Raw genomic sequence first — 23532 nt, 5'->3', positions numbered from 1 at the left:
TGGTTGAGTCACCATCCCTGGAGGTATTTAAAAACGTGTGGATGTGGTACTCAGGGACATGGCTTAGTGGTGGACTTGGCAGTGTTAGGTTTACTGTTGGACTCGATGATCTTAAAGATCTTTTCCAACCTAAACGATTCTACGATTCTACAAACACTAGCAAACGCTGTTGCAAAAGTCATCATTATACGGTGCTTTAGTTTATTTTAATTTTTACTCCTTTTAATAAAGGTGTCGTATTAATTTTCTACCTTAATCACAAACTGCTATCACTACTTCCCAGTAAGAGGTTGCAACCTGACTGCAAACATTCCGCCAAACTTCGGGCTTCACCTCTCTGGGCAGATCAGGTCATGGAATGTGCCTTGTGTCATGCACTCACTGTCATAACCTTCCTGGAAATTTTTGTTTTCCTGGTCTTTCTGCATATGCACATTTGTTCCTTTTATCCACATCCGAACTGTGAAACTCTGGCGCACTGCCCCGCTCCACGTGCAGACCCAAAGCTGCACCCTGACTGCGACCCCTCCATGCACCTCCCACCCTCACTCTTCACACACCGATTAACCCTAAGAGCTCTAGATGGTAAGCACATAAGCAGGTAAACAATAAATTATGATGCACTCCAACTCCTCAAAAAGGGTGATGACACTAGGACTACAAGCACACAATGATGTGTACTTACTGTCCATTTAGATACAGTCTTCAGCTCCATCTGCTTTCCTAATTCTTGATAGCCTATTCAGTGCTCCCCTCAAAGTGAAATTGCTGAATTTAATTTAGAAAAATCTCAGATGATGGAAAGACTATTTACAATCACCGCTTTCCAGGAGGCTGATCTTAACCTACTTATGGGTCTTACATCAGGTATAAAATCTAGTCTTAATTACATATTTGACATTGACTTATAGAAGAAGGTGGAAGGGCAGAGGTTCAGTAGCATTTGTAGAAGTTTTAGTCATCTCCCTTACACTGAAAGCAGAGAGCAAAAGCTCCATAAATAAACTCCCTATACTGGATGACCTTCTGATAATCAGATACATCATTTCCACTAAGCCCAAAAACCACTCACTCGCCAAGATGTAAGATAATGGAAAAACAAGCCAGATGACTTCAGGTAACAAGCTTCGAATACCAATAGCTTTTCTTTTGTTATTTGTGTCCCATTAAATCAGCTTGTGATAAAGAACTGCAATGGAGTGGAATAAATTCCTGAACCCTTTAAGCAGGGAGAAGCTTGAAACAGGAAGTTCTTAAGGCTTCTTCTTAAGTACATAAATATATCACACTGCTACATCTGCCATAGCTCTATGCCCCATGTATATTGGTAAGAAAGTGGCACCACCTTTTGGTAGAATATTGACAAGACTTGAAAAATACTTGGAGTGCTTATGAGATAGTGAACTATGAAATTAAGAGCTAAAATGAAAACATGATGGTATCCTCTACAAAACACAACAATAAAACGGAAGTGCTGTCTATAATATGCGGAAGTAAAAAGTTGCACTATGACTTATTTCAGCTGCACCAGTCAATTTTTGTCATCTCATTTACAGATAATAATTAATTACTTAACTTAAATAGTACATCCAACTCATGGAGTCCCCATCTGACCAGATACAATCAACTTGCAAATCATTCTGTAAAGAGTTTATCCACGTAGCAGGTTGAATACATGCCAAATATAGACACACCTGTGCAAAGGCAGTTCTGTCTGACTTGGAATATTCACTCAACTGCAGGGGAAATTTCAGCCACTTTGCTTCCAGTTCAGCAGCTTATGGCATGAAACCTGAGCTAACAAATCCTACTAGATCTAAAGTAGCTTCGCTGCTAACTGTGTTTTCCTTATGTTGCACTCCCTGAAGTCTAAGTGCTAAGGAGCAAAGCACAAAAGCTGTCAGGGTTAGCCTTGGTCCAACATTGACCCCGTAGCAGTGAACAGCTTGACCCCTGCTGAAGACACTACAGAGTGACTTGGCATTCCCTCCTCCCCTTTCATCCTCCCATCCTGCTCGCTGGCTTGGGTGCTATGCTGCTCTATAATCCCTGGATGTTTCAGTACATTGGTAGGTAGCATTCTGCAAACAAATCACTGTGAAAGGAAGAATTCTGTGAAACCCAATATAGAGTCACAGACTCAGCTCAGGACTAACTGTGTTTGTTAATTCCAGCTTTGCACAAATTCTGCCAATTCACCTGGCTCCAGTCAGAGCAGTTGTCCCAGGTGCCTGGGACTGATGACTTTTTGCCATAACTTATCCTCCACGTACCCCCATTGGAGGAATGACTGTTAAGAGAGAGTAATCTCACAACTTTAAATACTGATTTGTTTATATATAAACATTGATAATTTGATAATGTGTTACCTACATGGCAACATGTTATTTAAATATGCATAAAATAAATACACAATTATTTTGTACTTTAAAAGGTTACACTTCACAAAACTGAAACCATTGTATGATGACTGAAAAGAAGTGAAGAAATTCAAGAAAAAATGTGAATAGTAAATTAAGATCATTTTATCACATATACTAAGAGCACAAAGAAAGCTGCAGAAGTAAAAAGTAAAAAAAAAAAGCAAGCATTGAGTTTGTAAATCAACAGTTCACATTTTTCTAAAAAAAAAAAGTGTCTACTTTCTAACAGGAATCAATTAAGGAAGAAAGTCCTACAGCCTATGTTACATTGGAGAATAAATTAGATGATCACAGCATTCCCATCCTCTTATAATCCATGATTCTATTTAACTAAAATAATGGAGATTTCAGATAATCATTTACAAGATCAACTCATACTATTTCACTGCATTATGAAGTATTTTCCTCAGAAACTAAAATGACCAACATTATGCTTTGCAAAGTTCAAAGTGTCAAAGAATTTTTCAGTACTTAATGAGTTATAACTACCTTACTTGACAATAATTCTTGTCTTTTACATCCTGAAACGTAAGATCAAGTAATTTTCATAATGGCTAGCACATTTTTCTATCCTGAATTCCACATAATGCAAGCACAGTTAGAAACATTACTATTAGAAACATCACTGAAACAGGTTTTTATTTAGCTACATTTTGAATCACACTATTAGGATGCGCTAAGCAGATACAAATTGCAATTGAGGATAACAACAGAAAACAATTTGGCTTCCTCTACCAGCCAAAACAGAATACTTTGTCTAATAGTGAATCTGTAGTGACAATGCACACACACACACTTTTTTTTTGGCTGAATTTTTTGTTTCATAACATCAGAAAAAAATTCCCCTTTAATAATGGGGATCCCACTACCAGAAACAACATAAGAGAAACAGAATTTAAAAAGAAATCTTAACCGAACAGATTTTACTTTTCTATCTTTTGAAATTATGCTTAACATTTCCAATCTTTAAAAAGAATTGGGAAGCATGTTAACCTTACTATAAGTTTGGGGTTTTTTGTGCCTGTTTGTTTAAATCTTAGAAAAGAAAATGTGGTTTTATGTAAAATTATTAAGCAGGTCTGTCTAATGTGATGTTTATAAACTTTTAGTGCTTCACAGTGTTCATATTTTTGTTTCCCAAACAGTTTCAAATATCCCAAACAGCTGATTTATAATCTTCCATTTCAAATGCTTAGATTTGCTACAACATTTGTAAATATTTTTCCCCACCATTTCTGACCATTGAAGAAAGAAGAAGAATTACCCCTTCAGGATTATATTTTGCTAACACACCACTGCCATGGAACTCTTCTAAGACGTCCTTAATTTTCTTGGTGGAATCTGGATGAAGAATAAAGAGAGAGAAAATGAAAATACAGAAAACTGATTTACATAATATGAACTGTAATTAACAACCAAACTGCTAATAGCTTTTCTGAATGCACATTAGTAATTTTCTCTAGCTGTATGAGAGCTGTGAGCACAAAGAAAATGAGAACGTACTGTACCCTCTCACCAAATACTGTAAAGATCAGCAAGTAAACACAAAACGCTCAGAAATAAACACTCTTTAACTCAATCCTTAACTATCAAGCAGTATATTTCTGAAGGAGTTGTTTGCAAGGACTATTTCAAGTCACTTTTCTTGTCCTTGAAACTTGAGTCATCTACGGAACATGGTCATTCCCAACAGTGCTACTAAATCTCCTCTGGCATAGCTGCCTGTGAGTAGAGGAACTGTCAGAAGAGCCTGACAATATCAAGATAAAGGGGAAACTTGAAGAGAAAAAAACTTTTTCTGCAGTCACATCACAGAAAAGAAATGTTGCTATCGAAACCTCAATGTTTGCAGACCTCTAAGATATTCTAGCCGCTGGCAGCTACAGTAACTTTAGGAATACTTTTGTCTAACAGAATTGTGCAAATCCCTACAGTTCAGAAGCACATAGGTGTAACCTTTCCAACTTGTTTTTAATTGTCTATTTGCAGAATAACAGAACAGTTATTTCAATAAGTAGCCACTACATAAAACCCTTAAACTCAGATTCACTTAGAATACACCATGCACATAACCATCTTTTATATATCTCAGCAATACAACAAAAATAATTGTAACTCAATTTTTTCTCTAAAATGCAGTAGTTGCGTGCGTAATGGTCAAATGTGCATAATGGCCACAACACTGAAGTAAACCATGAACTAGTAATGAGTAGCAGATGCATTACAGAAGAAAACAGGTAAACGTAATGGCTGCACATTTATTTCTACAACAAAACCTGGAAGGAAAGAAGACAAGCAAAGAGTGGACCAAGAAGAGGACTATCACATGAGCAATTAGTTAGACACTTAAAATTACAAACATTAGGACCTAGTCTTACTGATTTTTTAATTATATCAACCAAATATAGCATTGTAATAGTTCTTAAAAGTTAAAGAAATTCAGCACCTTAAACCTGACTCTAAAAAAGTATATTTAGTAAATTATGTGACCTGGAAGGAGAAAATGTAGCAGCAAAGGATTTGAAAAATAGCTTTGTAACAGTTCATAACAGCTATAAACAGGACACACCAGTAAAATTCAGTTTTAAGAGGTGCTAGAGGAGTTATTCCCCCACCCCCACATGCAGTTTAGATTGTAGTAAGAATGGCTTTTCCCAATATTTGTCATTTTATGAAATTTTCTTAAATGAAAACACACAAGACTATGTGTGGCCTCAAACTAATAAAATTAGTTTATTTTCACTAATCGGATGTATTTCAATGGTACTGCCAACTGTAATTAACAGTGTTTAGCTGGTCTCACAGGCAGTCACAGTAAACATTTACTTGATAAAGTAAACTATAGTCTTATTGCTGTGTCATTTGAAATAGAGCAAATAATTACAACTTTATGTGAAAAAGACAAAAAAGTATAAAAAAGAATAAATCAATATGTTAAGAAATAAATTTTATCAAGAACTATAATTAGAAGCTGATGGGTTAGATATGTACTGACTAGGACATATACACAGGTTGATTGACAAATATCTTTTTTACTTGATCTCTATTATTTAAATATGTTTTCCAGTAGCCATACACAAGGTTGTACACAAAAATCATTGCAACTTATGATAATGAAATCAATAATCATGACAGTGGCAGCGTAAGATAAGCAGATACATGACAGAGGTGACTGAACCTCATCCTAAAAAATTATTGTTCTGAACTTTGGAGGACAGAGGTTAAACACACATCAAACAGAAAGACAGCAAGGTCTCCCCACACACCTTTTATTATACAGAGAAAATAATAAGTAAATAAATAAAATAGAAATGGCCCACTTTCTAGCAGTTTTACAACAGTGTCTTGAGGTTTTCTCCCAGCAATGACCATGCTTCTTTCATTTCATATTTTGCCAGATAAATTCTATTCAACTTTAAATGAGTATTAAGCCTATGCAACTGTAATTAAAACAAAAAACTGTTATGTTGCTTATTAAAAATAAATTAAATCTTTGCTTTTAATTTTGTTCATATTCACCTTAGTCAAGTATCATTAAGATAGAAACTATTCTCTATTCCAGCAACAACACAACTATTAATGGTTTTGTGCATGAGCTTAATGCAGTCACATCCGAAAAGCATAGCTAATTCCATACTTGAAATAACTGTCAAGAAAAAAGGGTCTGTGGATATAAATTCTGCTTTGTTTGTCCCAGCAAAACTCTTGCAAGAGGTTTCCACATTCTGGACAGGAGACCTTTTGAGATCTTTTAAAATACTATGAAATGACATACTGATATTTTAAGTCAAACGCCAACTGAAATCTTCTGCATGCATACTCTTCAACAGTGCTAACATTCCTCAGAAAAATTAATTCTCCTTCCTCAGCCTCTAGTAGGCAAACTAGTATTAGAAACATGTTCCATCTTTAATACGTTGACCTAAAAGGATATGAAGACTAGGATAATTTTCAAGTTTCACTCTTATTTGGGGATCACATTCAAATATAACAAAGGAAAAAAAAAAGAAAAAAAAAGAAGAAATACAAGAGGCATTGTCTTGGAAAGCTCTATGCCAATAAAAATGAGAAACTCCAATAAAATACTCTCAATTCTACTTTAAAAAAAAAAAATCAAGTAAATGCTTTCCATCAAAAATAGACAAAGATTTCCAGAAATTATACACAGAAGTAACTAGGAAGTTTTCCTAACTTTTTTTCCTAAGTTTCCTAACTAGGAAATAACAACAGTGCTATGGGTTCCATTACAGTTTATGTAGTCGGATCCAAATCATCTACATACTGACTGGAAAATGGTAGTGTAAACACAAGCATCAAACCAGAACCTGTGTTCTCACTGTTACCTCCAAGTACAGGTGTTCTGCATAACTTAGCAACTTACTGCTTTGTGAGCAGTCTCAGTAAATTAATAAGCACCACTCGTGTTAAAATACAAATATGGTCTTAAACTCTGTTCGATAACTCTTATCTGTCTTTTAAATCAAGGACAAATTCCTTCTTTGCCTAAGTCTCTGTATTCCAAGCTCTCCTCAAGAGAGACAGTTTCTAAATATGTGTAGATATAGCACATAGCGTGTCACTGTTGTGCTTAAATCCCACCTTATCCGCAAAGCTATAGCTGGCACAGTATGAATTTCAGGTAGCTTTAAATATGAAATTTGTTTCATGAAACATATCCCTTTCCTTTGCTCTCACAATTTTATTATTTTTATTACCCACTAGCCCAGTGCTTTAGGCATTCTCTCAAAATACGGAAGACCTTCAATTCTCTCCTCTGCCTGAATGGATTTAAACCCCTATTGTTCAATCCATCTTCTGTTGCAATTTGGATAGAATGCAGCAGTGTTCATTTAGCCAAGGGGGTGGAAGGAGAAAAAGGGAAACTGTGGCCCAGGAATCAGAGCTTTCCTTGGATGAGGTGAGACGTGGTTTTCCACCTCATGCTCCAGTGAGTTTGAGGCAGAACAAACAGGCTAGGCATGGTGTGGAAGACTGCTAACTGAAAAGCTATTACTACTGCATGGGAGAAAAGTAGCTGGATTTCACACAGTGCTACAGAAATTTTATTGTAAAATAAAGACTCCAAAACAATAGATATCTAGATGAGACTTGGGCTAATGTTGTATTGTTTCAGAATAAAGGCAAAACAATTAAAATCATGACACTAGAAATATGAAACCTGCATATGTAACAGTAAAAGTGCCAAAGTGTCTGATTTTTCCTTAACTGTCTTTCAGTCCTAACAAAGATACTTTTTATAACTGAAGACAAATTTAAATGCTAAGTTCAAAACCATTTAAGATTCAGCCCACATTAAAAATTATGATTCATTTTTTAAAATGACTCAACTTTAGATGAGGAAGATTGAGCACTCAGTTGAGACTGGAATTTGGTGTATCATTTCTCCCATAATCAGAAAACACAAAACAGAAGGAAAGCTTGCCCAGATCACACACTTTGTCTACATTTTCTCCCCATCCTCCCAGAAAAATTATTGAAAAGGATTTTTTCTTGAAAAAAAAAAAAAAAAGACATAAGAAAACTTATATAAAACTCAGCATAAATCACATGCTATATACACAAAACCGTTTGGCAACTTAAAGGGAAATAAGCACTAGAAAACTGACTGGATTATGAGTAATTCCCTTATAAATCCACATATGTTTTTCAATCTCAACAAAAATTCGTAATAGCCTGCATACCTTCTTGGACTGTAACTAATTTTAACACCCACAATAAAAAGTAGAGTAATAACCACTTTCTACCTCTATTTCCCTTTTGTAAACTTTATACAATATGAAAAATATCACAGGCATCCAAAGTCCTACCATCATCAAGTTCAGAATTTATAGAAGCTGCAAAGTTATTTTCTATACATCTTATTATGACTGAGGAAAACAAAAGGTGCAACCTTCAATACACAGTTTTCTGCACGCCAACAAAGCCTAGCTCAAACTCAAAAGCCCTGCTTGACAGATAAACCAATGAGAAGCATGAGGAAAAACCCAGCACTCAGCTGATATCACAATTTTTATACACGTTCTTATTCTTCTATGGATTTTTCTTTCTTTTGTGGATGCAACCATACAAAAATGTGTGTGTATATAAATTTATACACGTAGCTTTTTTTCCTTTCGCATAATTTATTTTATTCAGAGAACTGGATAATGCTTTTGCTCAAGCTATAGCTATGCTTAATCTAAAGTCTTATTGGTCTAGAAATATCAGTATGTTAAAAAGGCCAAGCTTGCCAACAAACCTGTAAGCAGCACCAAAGGGTAAAAACTGTTCACCTTCCAACAAAAAAGGTTGTTCCAGTAAAAACACGGTTTACCTAGTATGACTGAGTCTTGCAGCATGTCGGTGTTGGTAAGAGATGCCTGATGGTTGACACTGAACCAGCAGAAGGCAGTAGCTTACATGTTCTATGCTTCCCATACATATGGCTGCAGGCTCACTGGCAAAGCTCTTTCAATATAGGTCATGCCTCGGTTTTGGTTTGTGACTTATAAGTGGCCTTTTGATCCAAATTTCACAAAAGAAACGAAAATTTAAAACCTTAAGTGAGATAAACACTCAATTTTGGTCTTCTGGTAATTGGAATTTAAAACCCATTGCAGCCTTGAAAAGAGTGGCCAGGCTGGGAAGGCAATCACCGTCCAGTGGTCTGAAGAAGACGTCCCCTCACTAGTTGCTACCAATGGTTTGGGTAACACTCCTTAAACTGGAGAATTTGAGTGACTACACCCTGCAGCAAATCACATTCCCATTGAATTCTGTAACAAACATTTAGGAAAAAGCTTCTTAGAAACACAGGCAGAATTGGATGATGCTGTCTAAATACAGTGGCAAGTGACTTCTTCAACGGGAAATGGATGAGGTGGAAGAAGAGGCAGGTGAGGGAGGTGAGGATAGAGGAGGACAACTTCTTCCTCCTGATGCCAATGTAGGAGCTGCCTCTTCCGCTCATTTTCCCTGCTGGGGCCCGGCATCACAAGGAGGAAGACTGACCCATTTTATCCATTGCCATGTACTAAATGATGCTTACACAGGCAATCGAGGACTTCTTTGTGAAAAAAGCAATATTGACTGCACATGCCAGCACACCTTTAGTCCACATTAATGAAAAACGTCCACCAAAGCCCACTTCACTACAGCAGATGTTCAAATGAAATTATACGGCAAACAACAGGGATTTGGGGGGGAGTAGGGGGAAGCTTAATTTTTGTCTGCTAGTAGGACAAGCTTCGAAAGGAAGAAATAAGCGAAGGACAAAAACGTACTCCAGGACTTGAGAGGAACTACAGGTAATTCCTGTGTATACTTAAAAACACTGAGAAGAAAAAGAACTAATCATCCTTTACATTTTCAAATTACTACAGCTAACTTGCTCAGCTTCTTTTGGACTCCTTTGTCTCCTGACATTCAGAAAATTAAGGCTGAAACAGTTTGAAAGATCCTCAGAGCGCATCTCAGAGCAAGGTGCAGGGTGTAAGGGCACTGCAAGGGCTGAGGACTCCCCGGGGCCAGGACCCCGCGCGGCTCTCCTGAAGCAGCAGGGCAGGGCCTGGCAGCCAGGGCCTGTCACACCGCCACTGCCGGGAGCAGGGCAGCCCGGGGGGCAGCCCCAGCCCCGGGCATCGGGCACCTCCCTGGTGATGCGGCAAGCCCGAGGCTGTCAGCCCATGGGTGGGACCGACTCCGGGGAGCTGGAGACCAGCCCTGCTGCGGTGTTGCCAGGGCAGGGCTGGCCGCCCCAGGGGGCTGGCATGGGGTCCTGGGCCACAGGCAGGGTCTGGGAGCCCTGGGGGAGGCCAGGCAGGGACAGTCAGGCATGGCAGTGCCCTCAGGCAGCATTCCCTCATCCTAAATTCATGAGGTGAGAAAACCATGACATTGCAAGTCATTCCAATACTCAGCTTCAAAAAAATTGAGTATTTGTGCACATAGTTAATATGCCATACTTCAGAAACAGCTTGCCCTGAGACTGAGAAGGAGGAGACGCCTCGGGAGACCTCTCCAGCCCTCAGATCCCATCACCCAGCCTGAGCCTGAAAACTAATACAAACCTTCAGCAAATAACTTCGTGGCTCCTTCTTTCCCTTTTCTCATTTCCTGCTTCTTTATAGCTGGTCACAATATCTGATACAAGGCTGCCAGCTCATAACCTTTCCAGTTAGAATGATGATGAAACCATTCTCTATTAAATTAAGGAAGCAATGCTATCGACAACATATTTCAGCCCAAACACTAACTCTAAGCACTAACTTTCTAACAGCAAAGAATCAAATCAGTTTGGTTTGAAATTTAGCATGTATTATTTCTGATTTTAAGTGGAAATAGGGAAATGGCTTTATAAGTTTGAGAATATTTGTACTGGTTTTGAAATCTGCATTTTAAAAATTAGAGTAGTTCGTTTGTTTCAATTTTCGCCCAAATGATTCTTTATAATTTTTAATACATATACTTTGAACTCATTAGCTATTTCACCTAAACTTTAACTACGGCTTCAAAAATTATTGAACAGGATATATGAACATATGGTATATTCTTACATACCTATGTACTTAAACACAGGTCAATAAAAAAGTAAATAATTTTTGCAGTTATAAAAATAAGTAGCTCAAAGAAGTGAAGTAGAAGTGGCACAGGATTGCTTACATGTCTAAAATTTAAATATTTTGCATGCTCTGTGTCAGAAATTAGAAATATTTTGAAACTTTCCAACTAACATGGAAGTAGATACCTGTTAATATTTTATGGAAGTCCACAAAATAACAAAACTAAAAAAATGCTAAAAGTAAAATTAAGAAAGCATTACCATGTAAGCTTTCCAAGTCTCTACAGATAGGCCTAAGATACTTTATTTCTACCTAAGGCGTTACTCTCATGTCTGATCTTTTTTCTATCAGCAAACTTTAGCTCCCCCGTCTATTCCTTCAACATATACTTACTAAAAAGTGGTACACAAGTTTCTCTTATTTCCACATATATCCAAATATAAAATTGCCAAAGGGGTTATCCAATACCAAGGCATACAAAGATGTTAAAAACTTGTGGGTTTGAATTTACAGTGCCACTTAAATTATCACACATCATATGAAATAGTAACTGTGCAAAGGGAAACTGTGGAGTAGTTTAAGCTAACACATTTCACCTGTTGACCATGAGGGTGAGTCAAAATTGGCCACATATTTTACCACAGTACCACAGCTTCTTTTGATTGCCTGCCTTTATTTTAAAGAGCTTGGAGGTCCGCATGGTGTTGTTGGGTTGATGGTTGGACTCGATGATCTTGGAGGTCTCTTCCAACCTTAATGATTCTATGATTCTATGATTCTAAGTTCCTCAGGTGGTATAAGTTGCACTGTGCAGTTGGGGCTTTGTTTGTTTGTTTTGTTGCTGTTTGTTTGTCTTCCCCTCTCCCATTTCTTTATGAGCAGGCTGCTTTAAAGCCCCTGTTTCATTGCAAGACATAATTTCAAAGCTATATCCAGTTATTCCATTCTTCCATGCAGCACAGACAATTCTTGAAATGGTTTCGTACTCTTCTTGAGGCACGAAGATTTAATGGTTACTTTTTCTTTTCCCCATTTTGCTTTATCATGTTTCTTGCTTCCGAAGTATCACATTCATTTTACTCTTCCTCTTACAAAGTTTTAAAGGCTTATACAGTGACAGTTCTTGACATCCTATGTACTGAAACTGTATTTCAGAGATGAAATTTTAGCTCTCTTGACATTGGAGGCAACACTTCTTCTGACTTTTACCTAAGGCAATTTTCTTAACATACAATAATTTATCATCTCATGAATAAGGGAATATAAATGTCGAATCAAGGGATTATTTTTAAAACTAAAAATCCAACTCAGTTTGGTTTTATGTCTTATGGGTTTCTGATCCATTAAGACACATCTATCTTCCACTTCAAGATCTATTTATTATTGCAAAGAAATGTTATTTGAAAACAAAATCTACACTTCTTGCAGTCATGATTCTCTATTACAGTTTATCTTGGGAGCAAAGACTTTCAAGTCAAATACTTACCTAGACCACAAAACTAAAAGAATTAGCAACACAAGTACACATTGCTTGGGATCTTGAACTACAAATGGTGAGGGTTCCTGCACTTGCTGAAGATATGTACTAATAATAAGCTGTTTTGCCCTTTGCCTGTTCTAAACATGATTCCTAAACTTTTGTTCTTCGTGATCATGTTTGGTACAGTAGTGAAGAGCAGGTGAAAAAGTGTTCACTAGAACCTGTGTGTTCACAGGTTGACAACTCTATCAAAAGTTTTTCAACATTTAGTGGCAATCAAAACTATCAAAAACTCTATCAAGCACGGTAGTACTGTTATTGTATGCTGTTATTTTGGTGTGCCCAAAATTCTCTGTTGCCTGACTAGATTTGGATGTGGAGACTCCGCATGATGTAGTTATATATACACTGTATACATACATACGTACAATGTTGCCAAGAATGTTGCCAAGCCCTTGCATTTTAGTTTATATATAGATGCACATATACATATATATTCAATTCGGTGAATTCAGAGCAATTTTTGCAATCAGTAAGATATTACCTGATCTAACCTATCAAATCTCCATAAAAATTAGCTTCAAATGGCCATATGCAGTCTGCGGTAGAGAAAAAGTCTCCTCTACATTCTATACATCTTTGGACAGCATAAGCAGATTTGGCCACTTGGGGCATTACATAATATTTTGCATTTGTTAAAATTGTGCTCCAGTTTACATAATAAGAGATTGCCTGAAGGTTCATGACTCAATAGCCCTGATTTAAAAAAAAAAAAAATCATTATTGGTTATATAAAGCCTCTCCAATTTGTATTTCCTTTGCAGAGGATTTTTAAGTTTGTGTGTGTTGAAAGTGTTGACACTGCAACAGCAGTTCTAATTCTCCACCACTTCTGCTGAGAATCTTGCCATAATTCCATTTTGGATACAATCTTTGAGTACTTCTAATATTACAGGTGTTGAGCCTGTGGAATCATTAATATCACAGAAAGTTTAAAGTTAGTCACTGAAAAAATAACAGCTGTGCTGTCCACAGGAATGAGCTGCTAAGTAGACATCTGCCTAGGAGTCACAGCCTGCCAACCACTGCCGAATTACAAAGGCATGGTCTGATGCAGAGATTGTTTCCACTGTGGTATTTACACAGCTACCTTATAAGGCTACTGAAAAAACGTACTGCTAACTAGATAAAATTAAAAAACAAAACTCAAAGAAAAAAGGCTACAGACTGAGCAGTGAAAATCAAAAGTCTCAATTCCAGTTCAAGATTTAACTTTTGGAACAATATTATTCTCCTAATGCCCAGGAACTTGAAGTTTAATGAAATAAAGGACTGATAAGAGGTTACAGTTTGTCTTAATTGCTTATTAGGAAGATGGGGAGTTTTCCTATTTCCATTACTACAGCAAAGCAACTCAGTATTTATATTATACCTTCACACATTAACTAAGGCTAATATATGCTCATTTATCTTAACAATTGCCATTGCAAACCTATTCTGGGAAGTCTGCTTTATGTTCATTGCTCTGAGAAACAAGTATGTTTCAAGTTTCAAGTACTACTTCCATAAATCTTCTGGCTGTGGAGTTCAAAACTTAAAAAATTCTGTTTCCATCTAAGCCAGCTCTGTGTCCAAGTCTGGTACAGTTAAACAGGTCTTTTACAGCATTGCTATATCAAGTCTTTTATTTTGTCAGTATTCAATACCTTCTCCTATTAATTAACAGCTTTATCTCATTGAAGAGACTTTATGGACAACACTTGAGAAACAAAGAGTACAGGAGAGAGGAACTATGAATGGACAACAAGGAAAGGAAAGCAAAGCTCGTAAGATCAGTTTACGCTCCTGGAGAGCTGTGTTCTCCTGATCCTTGCTTGACACATCTCAAATCCTTTCCCTTTCACCACATTAGACCTGAAGCCTATATTTGCCTTAGTTCGAAGGGATTTAATCTTCCACCTTTCCAATATCAAAGCTGGAATAGGAAAATTCTTTGCTCATTCCAGGACTCTAAGGAGACAGCAAGCAAGAATAAACCTTAAAATATAGTCCATTGATAAAAGCAGCATTAAACCCTACTACCAGGACTATTTGTAACTTTATCCAATGACATTTTAACATTAATAAAACAGTCTTTGGAGAGGCACACTCCAAGAAAGACTACATTTTCATGGAAACTAACCTGGCAAGGTAATAATGTTATTCAGATAAGTAGCTCCCTCAAGCAAGTTTACAGAGCTCTCTAATAATCCTAAACAGTATCTGCTTAACTACAATTTAAGCAGTTTAATACACTTGGGTTAGTTGCCCTCTACAGGCTTAGAAGCCAAAGCCCACTTGCTCTCTTAGCTTTATTTCTTTCTCTGTTACCACTTTCTGGAATTCCCTATTCAGCTAATAAAACAAACAAAAAAGAATATATAAATTCTTAGCCATCTTTGTTCTAGTCCCTCAGAAATATCTTTAACCCTAAAATTGTCCTATGATCAGTTTTCCATTGTTTTATTCCATCAATCTGTTCTTCATTTATATTTCACCACTACTACATTTTTCTCCAATCTTACTTCCTAGGATAGATGTTTGATCTTTTGTGTGCTACCACCCATTAAGAGTTTTTGTCTTAATGGATATAGTAGTACACAGGTATCTGTGTTTTAAAACTGTATCTTGATGGATATAGTAGTACACAGGTATCTGTGTTTTAAAACTTGTCTGTCCAGCCCTATAAGCTTACCTCCTTGTCTTTGAAAGAATCACCATGTTTTACTTTAGGGAAATGCAAAATGGATTGCTTCCAGCAAATCTGAGTCATAGGGAAGACAGACCTTTATTCAAAGGGAATTGTCTTGAGAAAGGAATGAGAAGTACTACAGATCTAGACTGATTTTTGCCTTAAAACACTGATGATGGACTGTTGGATAAAATTACTAGAATGAATGAACAAAGATGTAATTAGGAAGGCATCACGTGAAAAGGATGGAAGCCAAGTGACTCCTACTTACTAAACAAGTTTAGTCACTGAGTGTACAGAAAAAAAGATATACACTATGGACGTCATGAAATAAACCTACCACCCCGCAAACCAAAAACCCCATCAAATAAACTGGGAAAAAATGCAGCTTATACTACAAATGCATATGACTTAACTGAGTGAAGGGTAAAACAAAGTTCTAAGAATTCTGAATACGTACATAGCAAGAGTGCTTCTTACCTGCAACAATACCAGGAACTATGCCAAATAAGATAAAGAACTTGTTAAATAAGCACAAAACTTTCCGAGTTAAGTTGTATTAACTTGGGCTTTATTCCTGATATTTCTAAGACAGTAAATCATCTTAAAAGCATTTCTAACATTCACAAGGGGTTTTATTAGCCACAAATTAGTGATCTATGCAATTTATTTGGATATTTAACCAACAGTTTGGACCAGGAGAGGAACCAGTCCCTGACTCAAGCCAAGCAAATTTTATTATTATAAAAAATATTTTATTCAAAATATTTCTATTGTCTTTGTTTTGAATACTATTGCATAACATGCTCACATCTATAAAAATACACTGAAAAGCTATGGAGGTTGCTGTAATGATGAACACAAGATTTCAGGACTTTTGCCATGGCCTAGTATGATGGGAATCTTTAAAATAAAACATGGCACTGTGTCTTTCCTTTAACGACATGGCACAGCAGATTCCATTTACAGCAGTAACTGTTGCTGTAAACATCCTTGCACCAGTTACCTTAGAGACTTTAACTAGAGGCATACACAATACACCAGTACCAGCATCTTCTTCCGTTACCCTTTCCAGTTCTCAAAAAATCCCTACATTAAGGTCAGTAGAATATCATCCTTTTACAGTTCAAACGACAGTGTAAGTCAAATCAAATCTTTTTCCACCTTTGCATTTTTCAGAATAACTTTTCCATGACTGAAAAACTTTGGTGACAACAACAGACAAACAACAGGATCTTTCATAAGATTTTTTTTTTGCCTAATTTCCACACCTATTAATCATTTGGCTTTCTCACCTCAGTGAGGTCTAAGCAGATCTTTTTAAATGAACTGGAAAGCTCTTTTTTTTTCCTTCATCCTACAGGTCATTACCAAATATGTTGAAAATGTCTCTACCAAGGGAAGGTTTTTTCTACTTTGAAGTCAAAAGTTGCAACTGTGGCTTCTTTATTCATACCCAAATGATTGGGCGTAGAGATAAAAGTACAGTTGCATCAGCACAGACCTCAGTTCCACAGATTTGAAAAGTGTGAGTTAATTTTACTTCCGCTTACTAATGTGATCAAACTTTTAGTATCTTTCTCCCATACAGAAACATGCAGCCCTTTGATAGGTCTATTATAAAATGGCACAATACATATAGAAAGATCTTAAAGAGCATATACTGTACCAATTTATTCCATGTAAAGGACCATTACAGGTTAGCACCCCCTATGGACAGTTACTATAAATACAATACTGGTTAAATCACTAATTTTTACGAAGTAATTGTCATTTACCTGTCATTATTGTTAGAACATCTTTTAGAAATTTCTGGCAAGTTCTCCAAGAATTTCCTCACCAAAATTTGTTTCCAAATCACAAATGAGTTCTCCATCTTTGGTTAGGTCTTCCCTTAAATCATCCCTGCCACAAATCCTGTCAACAATCAATAACCTTTGGAGCAAGAATCATTTACCTTGCCAATCCATAATGTTACAGCTTAGGGAAAACAATTAGGAAGGAGAGAAACAAATCAATTTACTAAAACATCTTTTCTGTCACCTATGCTTCAAATTACAAAGATATGCCCCTAAGCTAAACTCAATGTATATTTAGAAGAAAAACATAAATGTCTATTTACTGTAAGCTTAATATAAACTTAACATAAGCTTACAGAAAGGTTTTATGAACATGTAGCCCTAAAATACAGGTATTATAAAAACATTAAGTTATCTAACCTAGTAGCAAAACACCAGTAACATGACACTGGCATTCATCAACTTAATGTTGCCACAGACAAAAGGCAACATAACAGTAATGAACTAACAACACTCCCAGGTCCCAGGATTCAAATTTATATCCCTTCCTAATCCATCCACTTCTACCTCAGTATGCTCACACAGGACAGGTTTGTTTATTTAATTTTATATTGTTCAGTTAGGAACATTAACAACGATACTGTCCAGAGCATTGAAGATCAAGATAATTTCAGCAAATATGATCTGACAGAGCAAAAGCAAGCAGAAAATACATGAGAAGGAAAGAAGGATGAAGAGTTAATCGCCAAAAAGGATAAAAGGAACAAGAGAAGACAAAAAAAGATAGGGAAAAGGGAAGACAGGAAGAGGCAGATGAGACTTTAAAAACAGCAAGACAAAACAGAAGAGGAAAGAAAAGTTGATTAGAATCATAGAATGGTTTGGGTTGGAAGTGACCTTAAAGATCGTCTAGTTACAACCCCCCTGCCACGGGCAGGGACACCTTCTTCTGATTCTTCTGAACTTCTTCCCTTCTTTCACCTTTCCTCTTCTTTTGTTCCTTCATACGTTTGTTTTCAAGTTGTAACTAATGTATCTTAAAGAGAAAAAGCTCTCAGAAATGCTATATCACTTACAAAGACCTTAAAGAATCTAAAAGAATGATCTCATCATTTTCCAAGTTTCCAGAGACCTTAACTTTCTGATGATCTAAAAGGATGACTTCCTTTTCAGAATAAAGATACTCCATCAAATGCTCTCTGCATGAGGAGGAAAAAAAAACCACATTACAAGTTAAATTAGAGCATGCAGAAACAGGAAATTACAGTCAGAAGCAGAACCTTAACTTTTCCCAAATTTTTGTATTCATCATTAACTTGCAGCTGAACATACTGAATGTTCCATAAGTCTGATTATTAGAAGTATTTAAATGTAGTAATATGTTAATAAAATAGTTCGATTTAAGCAAATAAAAAGAGGCAAGAGGATAATTAGAAATAAGTTCACTTAAAAACCTGGGGAACAATCTAGCTGAGAGGGAGCTACATTCCAATTCCAATGGAGTTACATTCCAAGTAAATGAAAGAGCAAACCATCAGTGAACTTTTTGACTCAACTGCTTGTGGAGATCAGGCTTATTCGGCATACCTTGCCTTGGTTCAGGGAAAGTTGAGGAAAGGGAAAGTTGGTTGATTTACTGTAAGATCAGAGACAGCAAAGAAAAGTAAAACAAAACTAGACTTCAGGGACTTCAGAGCTTTGTCAAAGGAAGGTAAAGGAAATATTTTAGACTTTTCCCTTGCTTTTCAAGCTGGGTTCTTCCTTTCCTGTGTTATATCCTGTTTCAGAATTAGAAAAAGCAAAACATTTTAATACCTCTGTTGTAAAAACTCTACTCTAGAGCATTTTAACCCAAGGAATCTGTTCTTGAAAAAAGACGTGGCCAGTCCTGGAGCCTGCCAGGCATGCAGTAAGTGCAATACACAGTAGACAATATCTTATGAAAAGATCTATGACATTTCATCTCAAGGAAAGATAAACTCTAATATCTATGGGAATAAGCTGAGCAGTATGGTTTTCCTTAAGCAATGGTACCATACTTTATTGGAGCCTATCATATGTTTTAAATACCACTGTATAGACAAACATAAAACAACCATAAAACCAGAATTTACTGAATTCTATTTAGCAGGTAACATGCTTCCCTAACAAATATAATTAACAATAAATATAGGATATGTCATTTTTACTTGGCATTTAGGATGATCCAAGCTGCGCTGTTCCACTCCTCCTGCAGCCCCAGCCCCATATGTTCTTGTTCATTCTCTTACAAGGTAAATTTTTAAGCTTGGATGGGGTCTTGGATTAGCCGTATATGAAAACTGTAGCCACATTTATGCTCAAATTTCTCACGGAGCAATGACTTGGTTTTGTTCTAATGCTTTTCTAACATTGTGTGTGCTTAGTGAAATAGAGCTTATCCCAGACTGCATTAAAAAAAACGACAGGGGATAAATGACTTACTAGCTTTCAATATGTATGAGATCATGGCTTCAAGATAAGTCATATAATAACGACTCAGTCTCCTGAAAGTAGTGACGCACAATCGTCTGCACCATTAAGAAATATGCCAGACCCTTGTCAGAATATCTCAAGCTTAGTGTCACTCACAGATAGCAAACCAGAGAATATATTTATATGTGACACTGAAATAATCTATGATTTACACCCCTTTTCTGTGTCTTCTACCAAACTCTCAATCTGGAAAAAAAAAAACCAAAAAACCCACCCAAGATAAGATATGGATATGAATAATAAATAAAATGGCTAGACAGGAGGATAACTTTAGACAATAAAGTAAAGGTTGATATTTTTGAAGCTGCCTTCAGAAATGAGATCACCCAAATCAAAATCCTAAGGCAATACAGAAATCTCTCTTTAATGATTTTACTTATACTTAAATGTTACATTTACTATAAGACTGAGCAAACTATTTGCTTTTGTCCCATCAGAACAACCTGATAAAATTTTTAATAGAAGTTTCCTTTGTGAAAAAGAAAACCAAATGCTTCAGTAGATAACATATTCCAATAAGCCTGATACAAATTTCTTTGACAATCAGATTTCACTTTTTTTCCCCCAAGTAAAATATTGAAATATTTAATTCTGTAAGCATCCAAATGTTTCAAAAGGAGCACCGCAATGTTTTGTTTTATCAAAAGAATTTGTTGTTCTGTGTGCCTACAAATGGCACTATTATGTAAAGATACTCTGATTAGCTTGAATCAGGCACTGGAGGAATTCTAGAGCTCCTGAAATAAACTGAAAATAGACTCCAGCTGTGCTGCTGCACCAGTTTATTGCTCATTTCTAGCTTAGGAGTCTTTACACTATGCTGCAAAGTACAGCACAAGCATGTCGCTTCTCTGTGAAATTCCCAAACATGACAGCCTTTTATTCTTGTAAGAAGATCCAAGTCAGCGTCCACGAGACGTGTACACACACAGAGCCCCTTTTGGTTCTGTGCAGGTTCTCAGTTTCACCCATGAGCATTCATTCCCTCGCCAAACAGGGTCGTAAGGACAGCCTTAAGCAGAAGTGGAGAGCTGTTTGTATGGGGACTGGACATGGCGCCGCTGCAAGAGGATGGTGGAGAGATGAAGAGGGGAAGACGTGAATCCTGGCAGGGAAGGGGTGGAAATGGGGACACCCATCTGAAAGGGGAACGGGGGACAGTTGCTAACTGCTGCTGAGAGCATGAATAAGGAGGACAGCCTGCAGGCAGCCGGAGCTTCTCAAAAGCTCAACAAAGCAACATGGCTGCCAGCACTGGACTCACGCTGCATACAGAAAACACACCATTTTCTTGCCATCAGAATTCAAGTCATTCCCTAGAAACTTTAATCACAAATACAACAATGTGCATCATATGGAGTTAATTGTAACCACAAAAAAGACGGAAAATCGGAATGAAGGCTTCCTATTCAGCCTGCTGTGTGTCCTGCGAAGGCACTGAGCACTTTACAAAGATCAAGAATTGACTTCTGTCCAATTTTAAAGGGAACAGCTATAATTCAAGTTGTTTAAAAGCTTGCATGCGACTCAGTAGATAATTTGAATACAGAAAAACAAATACATGTTTTATAAAGCATTACTTCTTACTTTTCTGAGAACACAATGAACGAATTCTTCCACGGGAAGAATCTTCCACTGTGTATTTTTTTATTCTCACCTTACCTTCTTCCCAGTTCTGTAGCTTCTCTCTTTATTCCAACCCTCACATAAACCCTTGATCATTTCATGCATACTACCTTGCTTCCCATTAAGCTTTCTTTCCTCCTTGCCTTTATTTTTATTTTATCCAAAATTTCTCCAATCTTCTTAATTGCTACTGCTTTTTTCACCTATGCCTCTTAACTACTTATGTTTTATTCCTGATGGCTACATACTTGCAATCTTTTAATCAAGATAACTAGCTAATGAAAATCAGACCTTATCTGCCTCCTTGGTCACTCTGTCCATGTTTGTACTTGATCTGCACCATTTTTTAAGGCAAAGGATTCATGTAATTTTAAAAGTGTATGATGTTCTGACTATGATTAAAAACAGAAAAAGCATGATAAAATGAAATGGGATCATCTTTTCAGAAGAAATACTGATAATGAATTAATTTCATAGAGAACAGTGACGCATACCCTGTACAAATTAACATTGTTAAAACAAAATTTAATTTTTATGAGTCAGGAAGACTTAAGATTAATTTTCTCAGTTTTTTCAAAACTCCAAAACCAGACTGCTAAAAAACGCTTACAAGTTTTAAGAGGCTATTTGAATTTCCAGACCTGCAAATGGAAATGGAACATAACATTCTACATACCCCTAAAATGACTGTTAGAATTGCTAGTTCAACAGCATTACCACATAAAATATAAAAATGCAACTGGATGCCAACCAAAAAAGCAGTCTGAAAAATCTCGGCTCTGATAGCAAGCTCCAAAGCTATCTACTGATGGTCATTTGGCAAGGGCTGGGAGTACCCACTTTTGCAAAGCTCCATTGATCACTGAAGTTATGCAGCATAAGCCACTAGACCTTTATCTAAGACTAAATATGTATAGTGGGGTAGGAAGAAAACCAAACTGTAGCATATGTATGCAAAGAAATTTTTTTTTTCAAAATTATATGGAAGACTCTTACATTAAATTGAAAGCCAGTATCAGTAAAAGTGGGAACCTCTCCTGGTAAAGTGGTGTTTCATGAAAGATTAGGACAAGACTGATATTCTGCATAGCTATTAACACTAAAAACTGATTAAGAAAAAAAATGCATAATGAAAATAATAAAAATCTGCTATGATAAAGGACTTTGTTCTCCTCCTTTTGTGAAAGGGATGAAAATGTTTCCCATTTCTTCCATCTGTTTCGTTTTTACACAACAACAACTATTGGTTTGTAATAACTAAACAGGTGGGAGAAATGGGAAGCTTTTTCATCCCTTTCACAAAAGGAGAAAGAAAATGAAGTAGAATCTACTCCTCAAAACAAAATTGGGCATTGAGACAGCACTTATGGAAAAGACTGAGCAGATAAACACAGACATTTAGTAAAACAATGCAGAAATCAAATCCCCAGAGATGCTTCACAATAGGTAAAACAAAGCAGATGATCAACTCTTCTAAGCTAAAACTAGTTGAGAACTGTGGGCATATGTTTTTTCTTATTATCACTCTTTATTTTTGAAAGATAGAGGTATGGGTATGTGGTCTGTAAGAAGCTTGGCCTAAAAACACTAGAATGCTATTAGAGACAAGTTCATAGTGATATATTAGCAGTCTGAATAAGAGGAGCACTTATAAAAACTCACCTGCTGTTATATACAAGACTAATCACAATTAAAAACCCTAACAGAGTTTGCCTTAATCACCACCTCAGAACACTACACATAGTACTCTTTGGCACTATAATTTGTGTAGCAGCCAGCAGCAAGTGAACACAACTTCTCTGTCACTGGCAGCATGAACAGCAAACCCATATGAACAGAGCTCTTGTGTATAGCCGATCGCTACTACATGACTCCTAAAGGGGAAAAACAGGACATGACAAATTCTTTCTGCATGGGAGAGAACAACTTTCTGTACATATAGCACCTCAGGTGGGCACTCCTACCCAATAAAGTTATGTCAGTCCTTACTTTAAATAACATCTTTCAGGATAAAAGCTAAAGTACACATCAACTAGCAAGTTTAACATACAAAAAATGCAGCGACGTGATATATCCTTATTCATTAATCCAAGTTATTTAGAGCAGTTTATGCAGCTTTATTCACTAGAAGCAACACAACACTCAATGAGGTCTGACTCAGTTTCAAGCCAAAGACTTTCTGTAGTGCAGAGACCTTATTGCTAGTTTCCACTAAAATAATTAAATGGAAGTGTGATTATAACCCATTGTGCATAATTATGCAAAATTTGGTATTGCTTTTTATGTCGAGACAGACCCTGAATAAAGATTAACATATTTGTGCCTGGAACCCTTACAATACTTTTCAGATGCATGCCTCCCAGGATGCTAAGCTGTAGAGATGACTGGATTTGGCGGG

General features: G+C 36.6%; 1 protein-coding gene across 1 annotated transcript in view; it reads right to left on the bottom strand.

Moving 5' to 3' along the window:
• Positions 1–23532, bottom strand: part of DGKB (diacylglycerol kinase, beta 90kDa) — a 329129-nt gene that overhangs the window by 292960 nt on the left and 12637 nt on the right. The window contains exon 2 of the mRNA XM_009326094.1: positions 3688–3764. Within this exon, the coding sequence (XP_009324369.1) occupies positions 3688–3764 (77 nt within the window). The remainder of the gene's footprint in view (positions 1–3687; positions 3765–23532) is intronic.

The sequence above is a fragment of the Pygoscelis adeliae genome, unplaced genomic scaffold, assembly GCF_000699105.1.
Source record: "Pygoscelis adeliae isolate BGI_AS28 unplaced genomic scaffold, ASM69910v1 Scaffold15, whole genome shotgun sequence".
In the NCBI taxonomy this organism is placed as follows: domain Eukaryota; kingdom Metazoa; phylum Chordata; class Aves; order Sphenisciformes; family Spheniscidae; genus Pygoscelis; species Pygoscelis adeliae.
The sequence above is the reverse complement of the archived record's forward strand: the minus strand, read 5'-3'. Positions and strand labels throughout refer to the sequence as shown.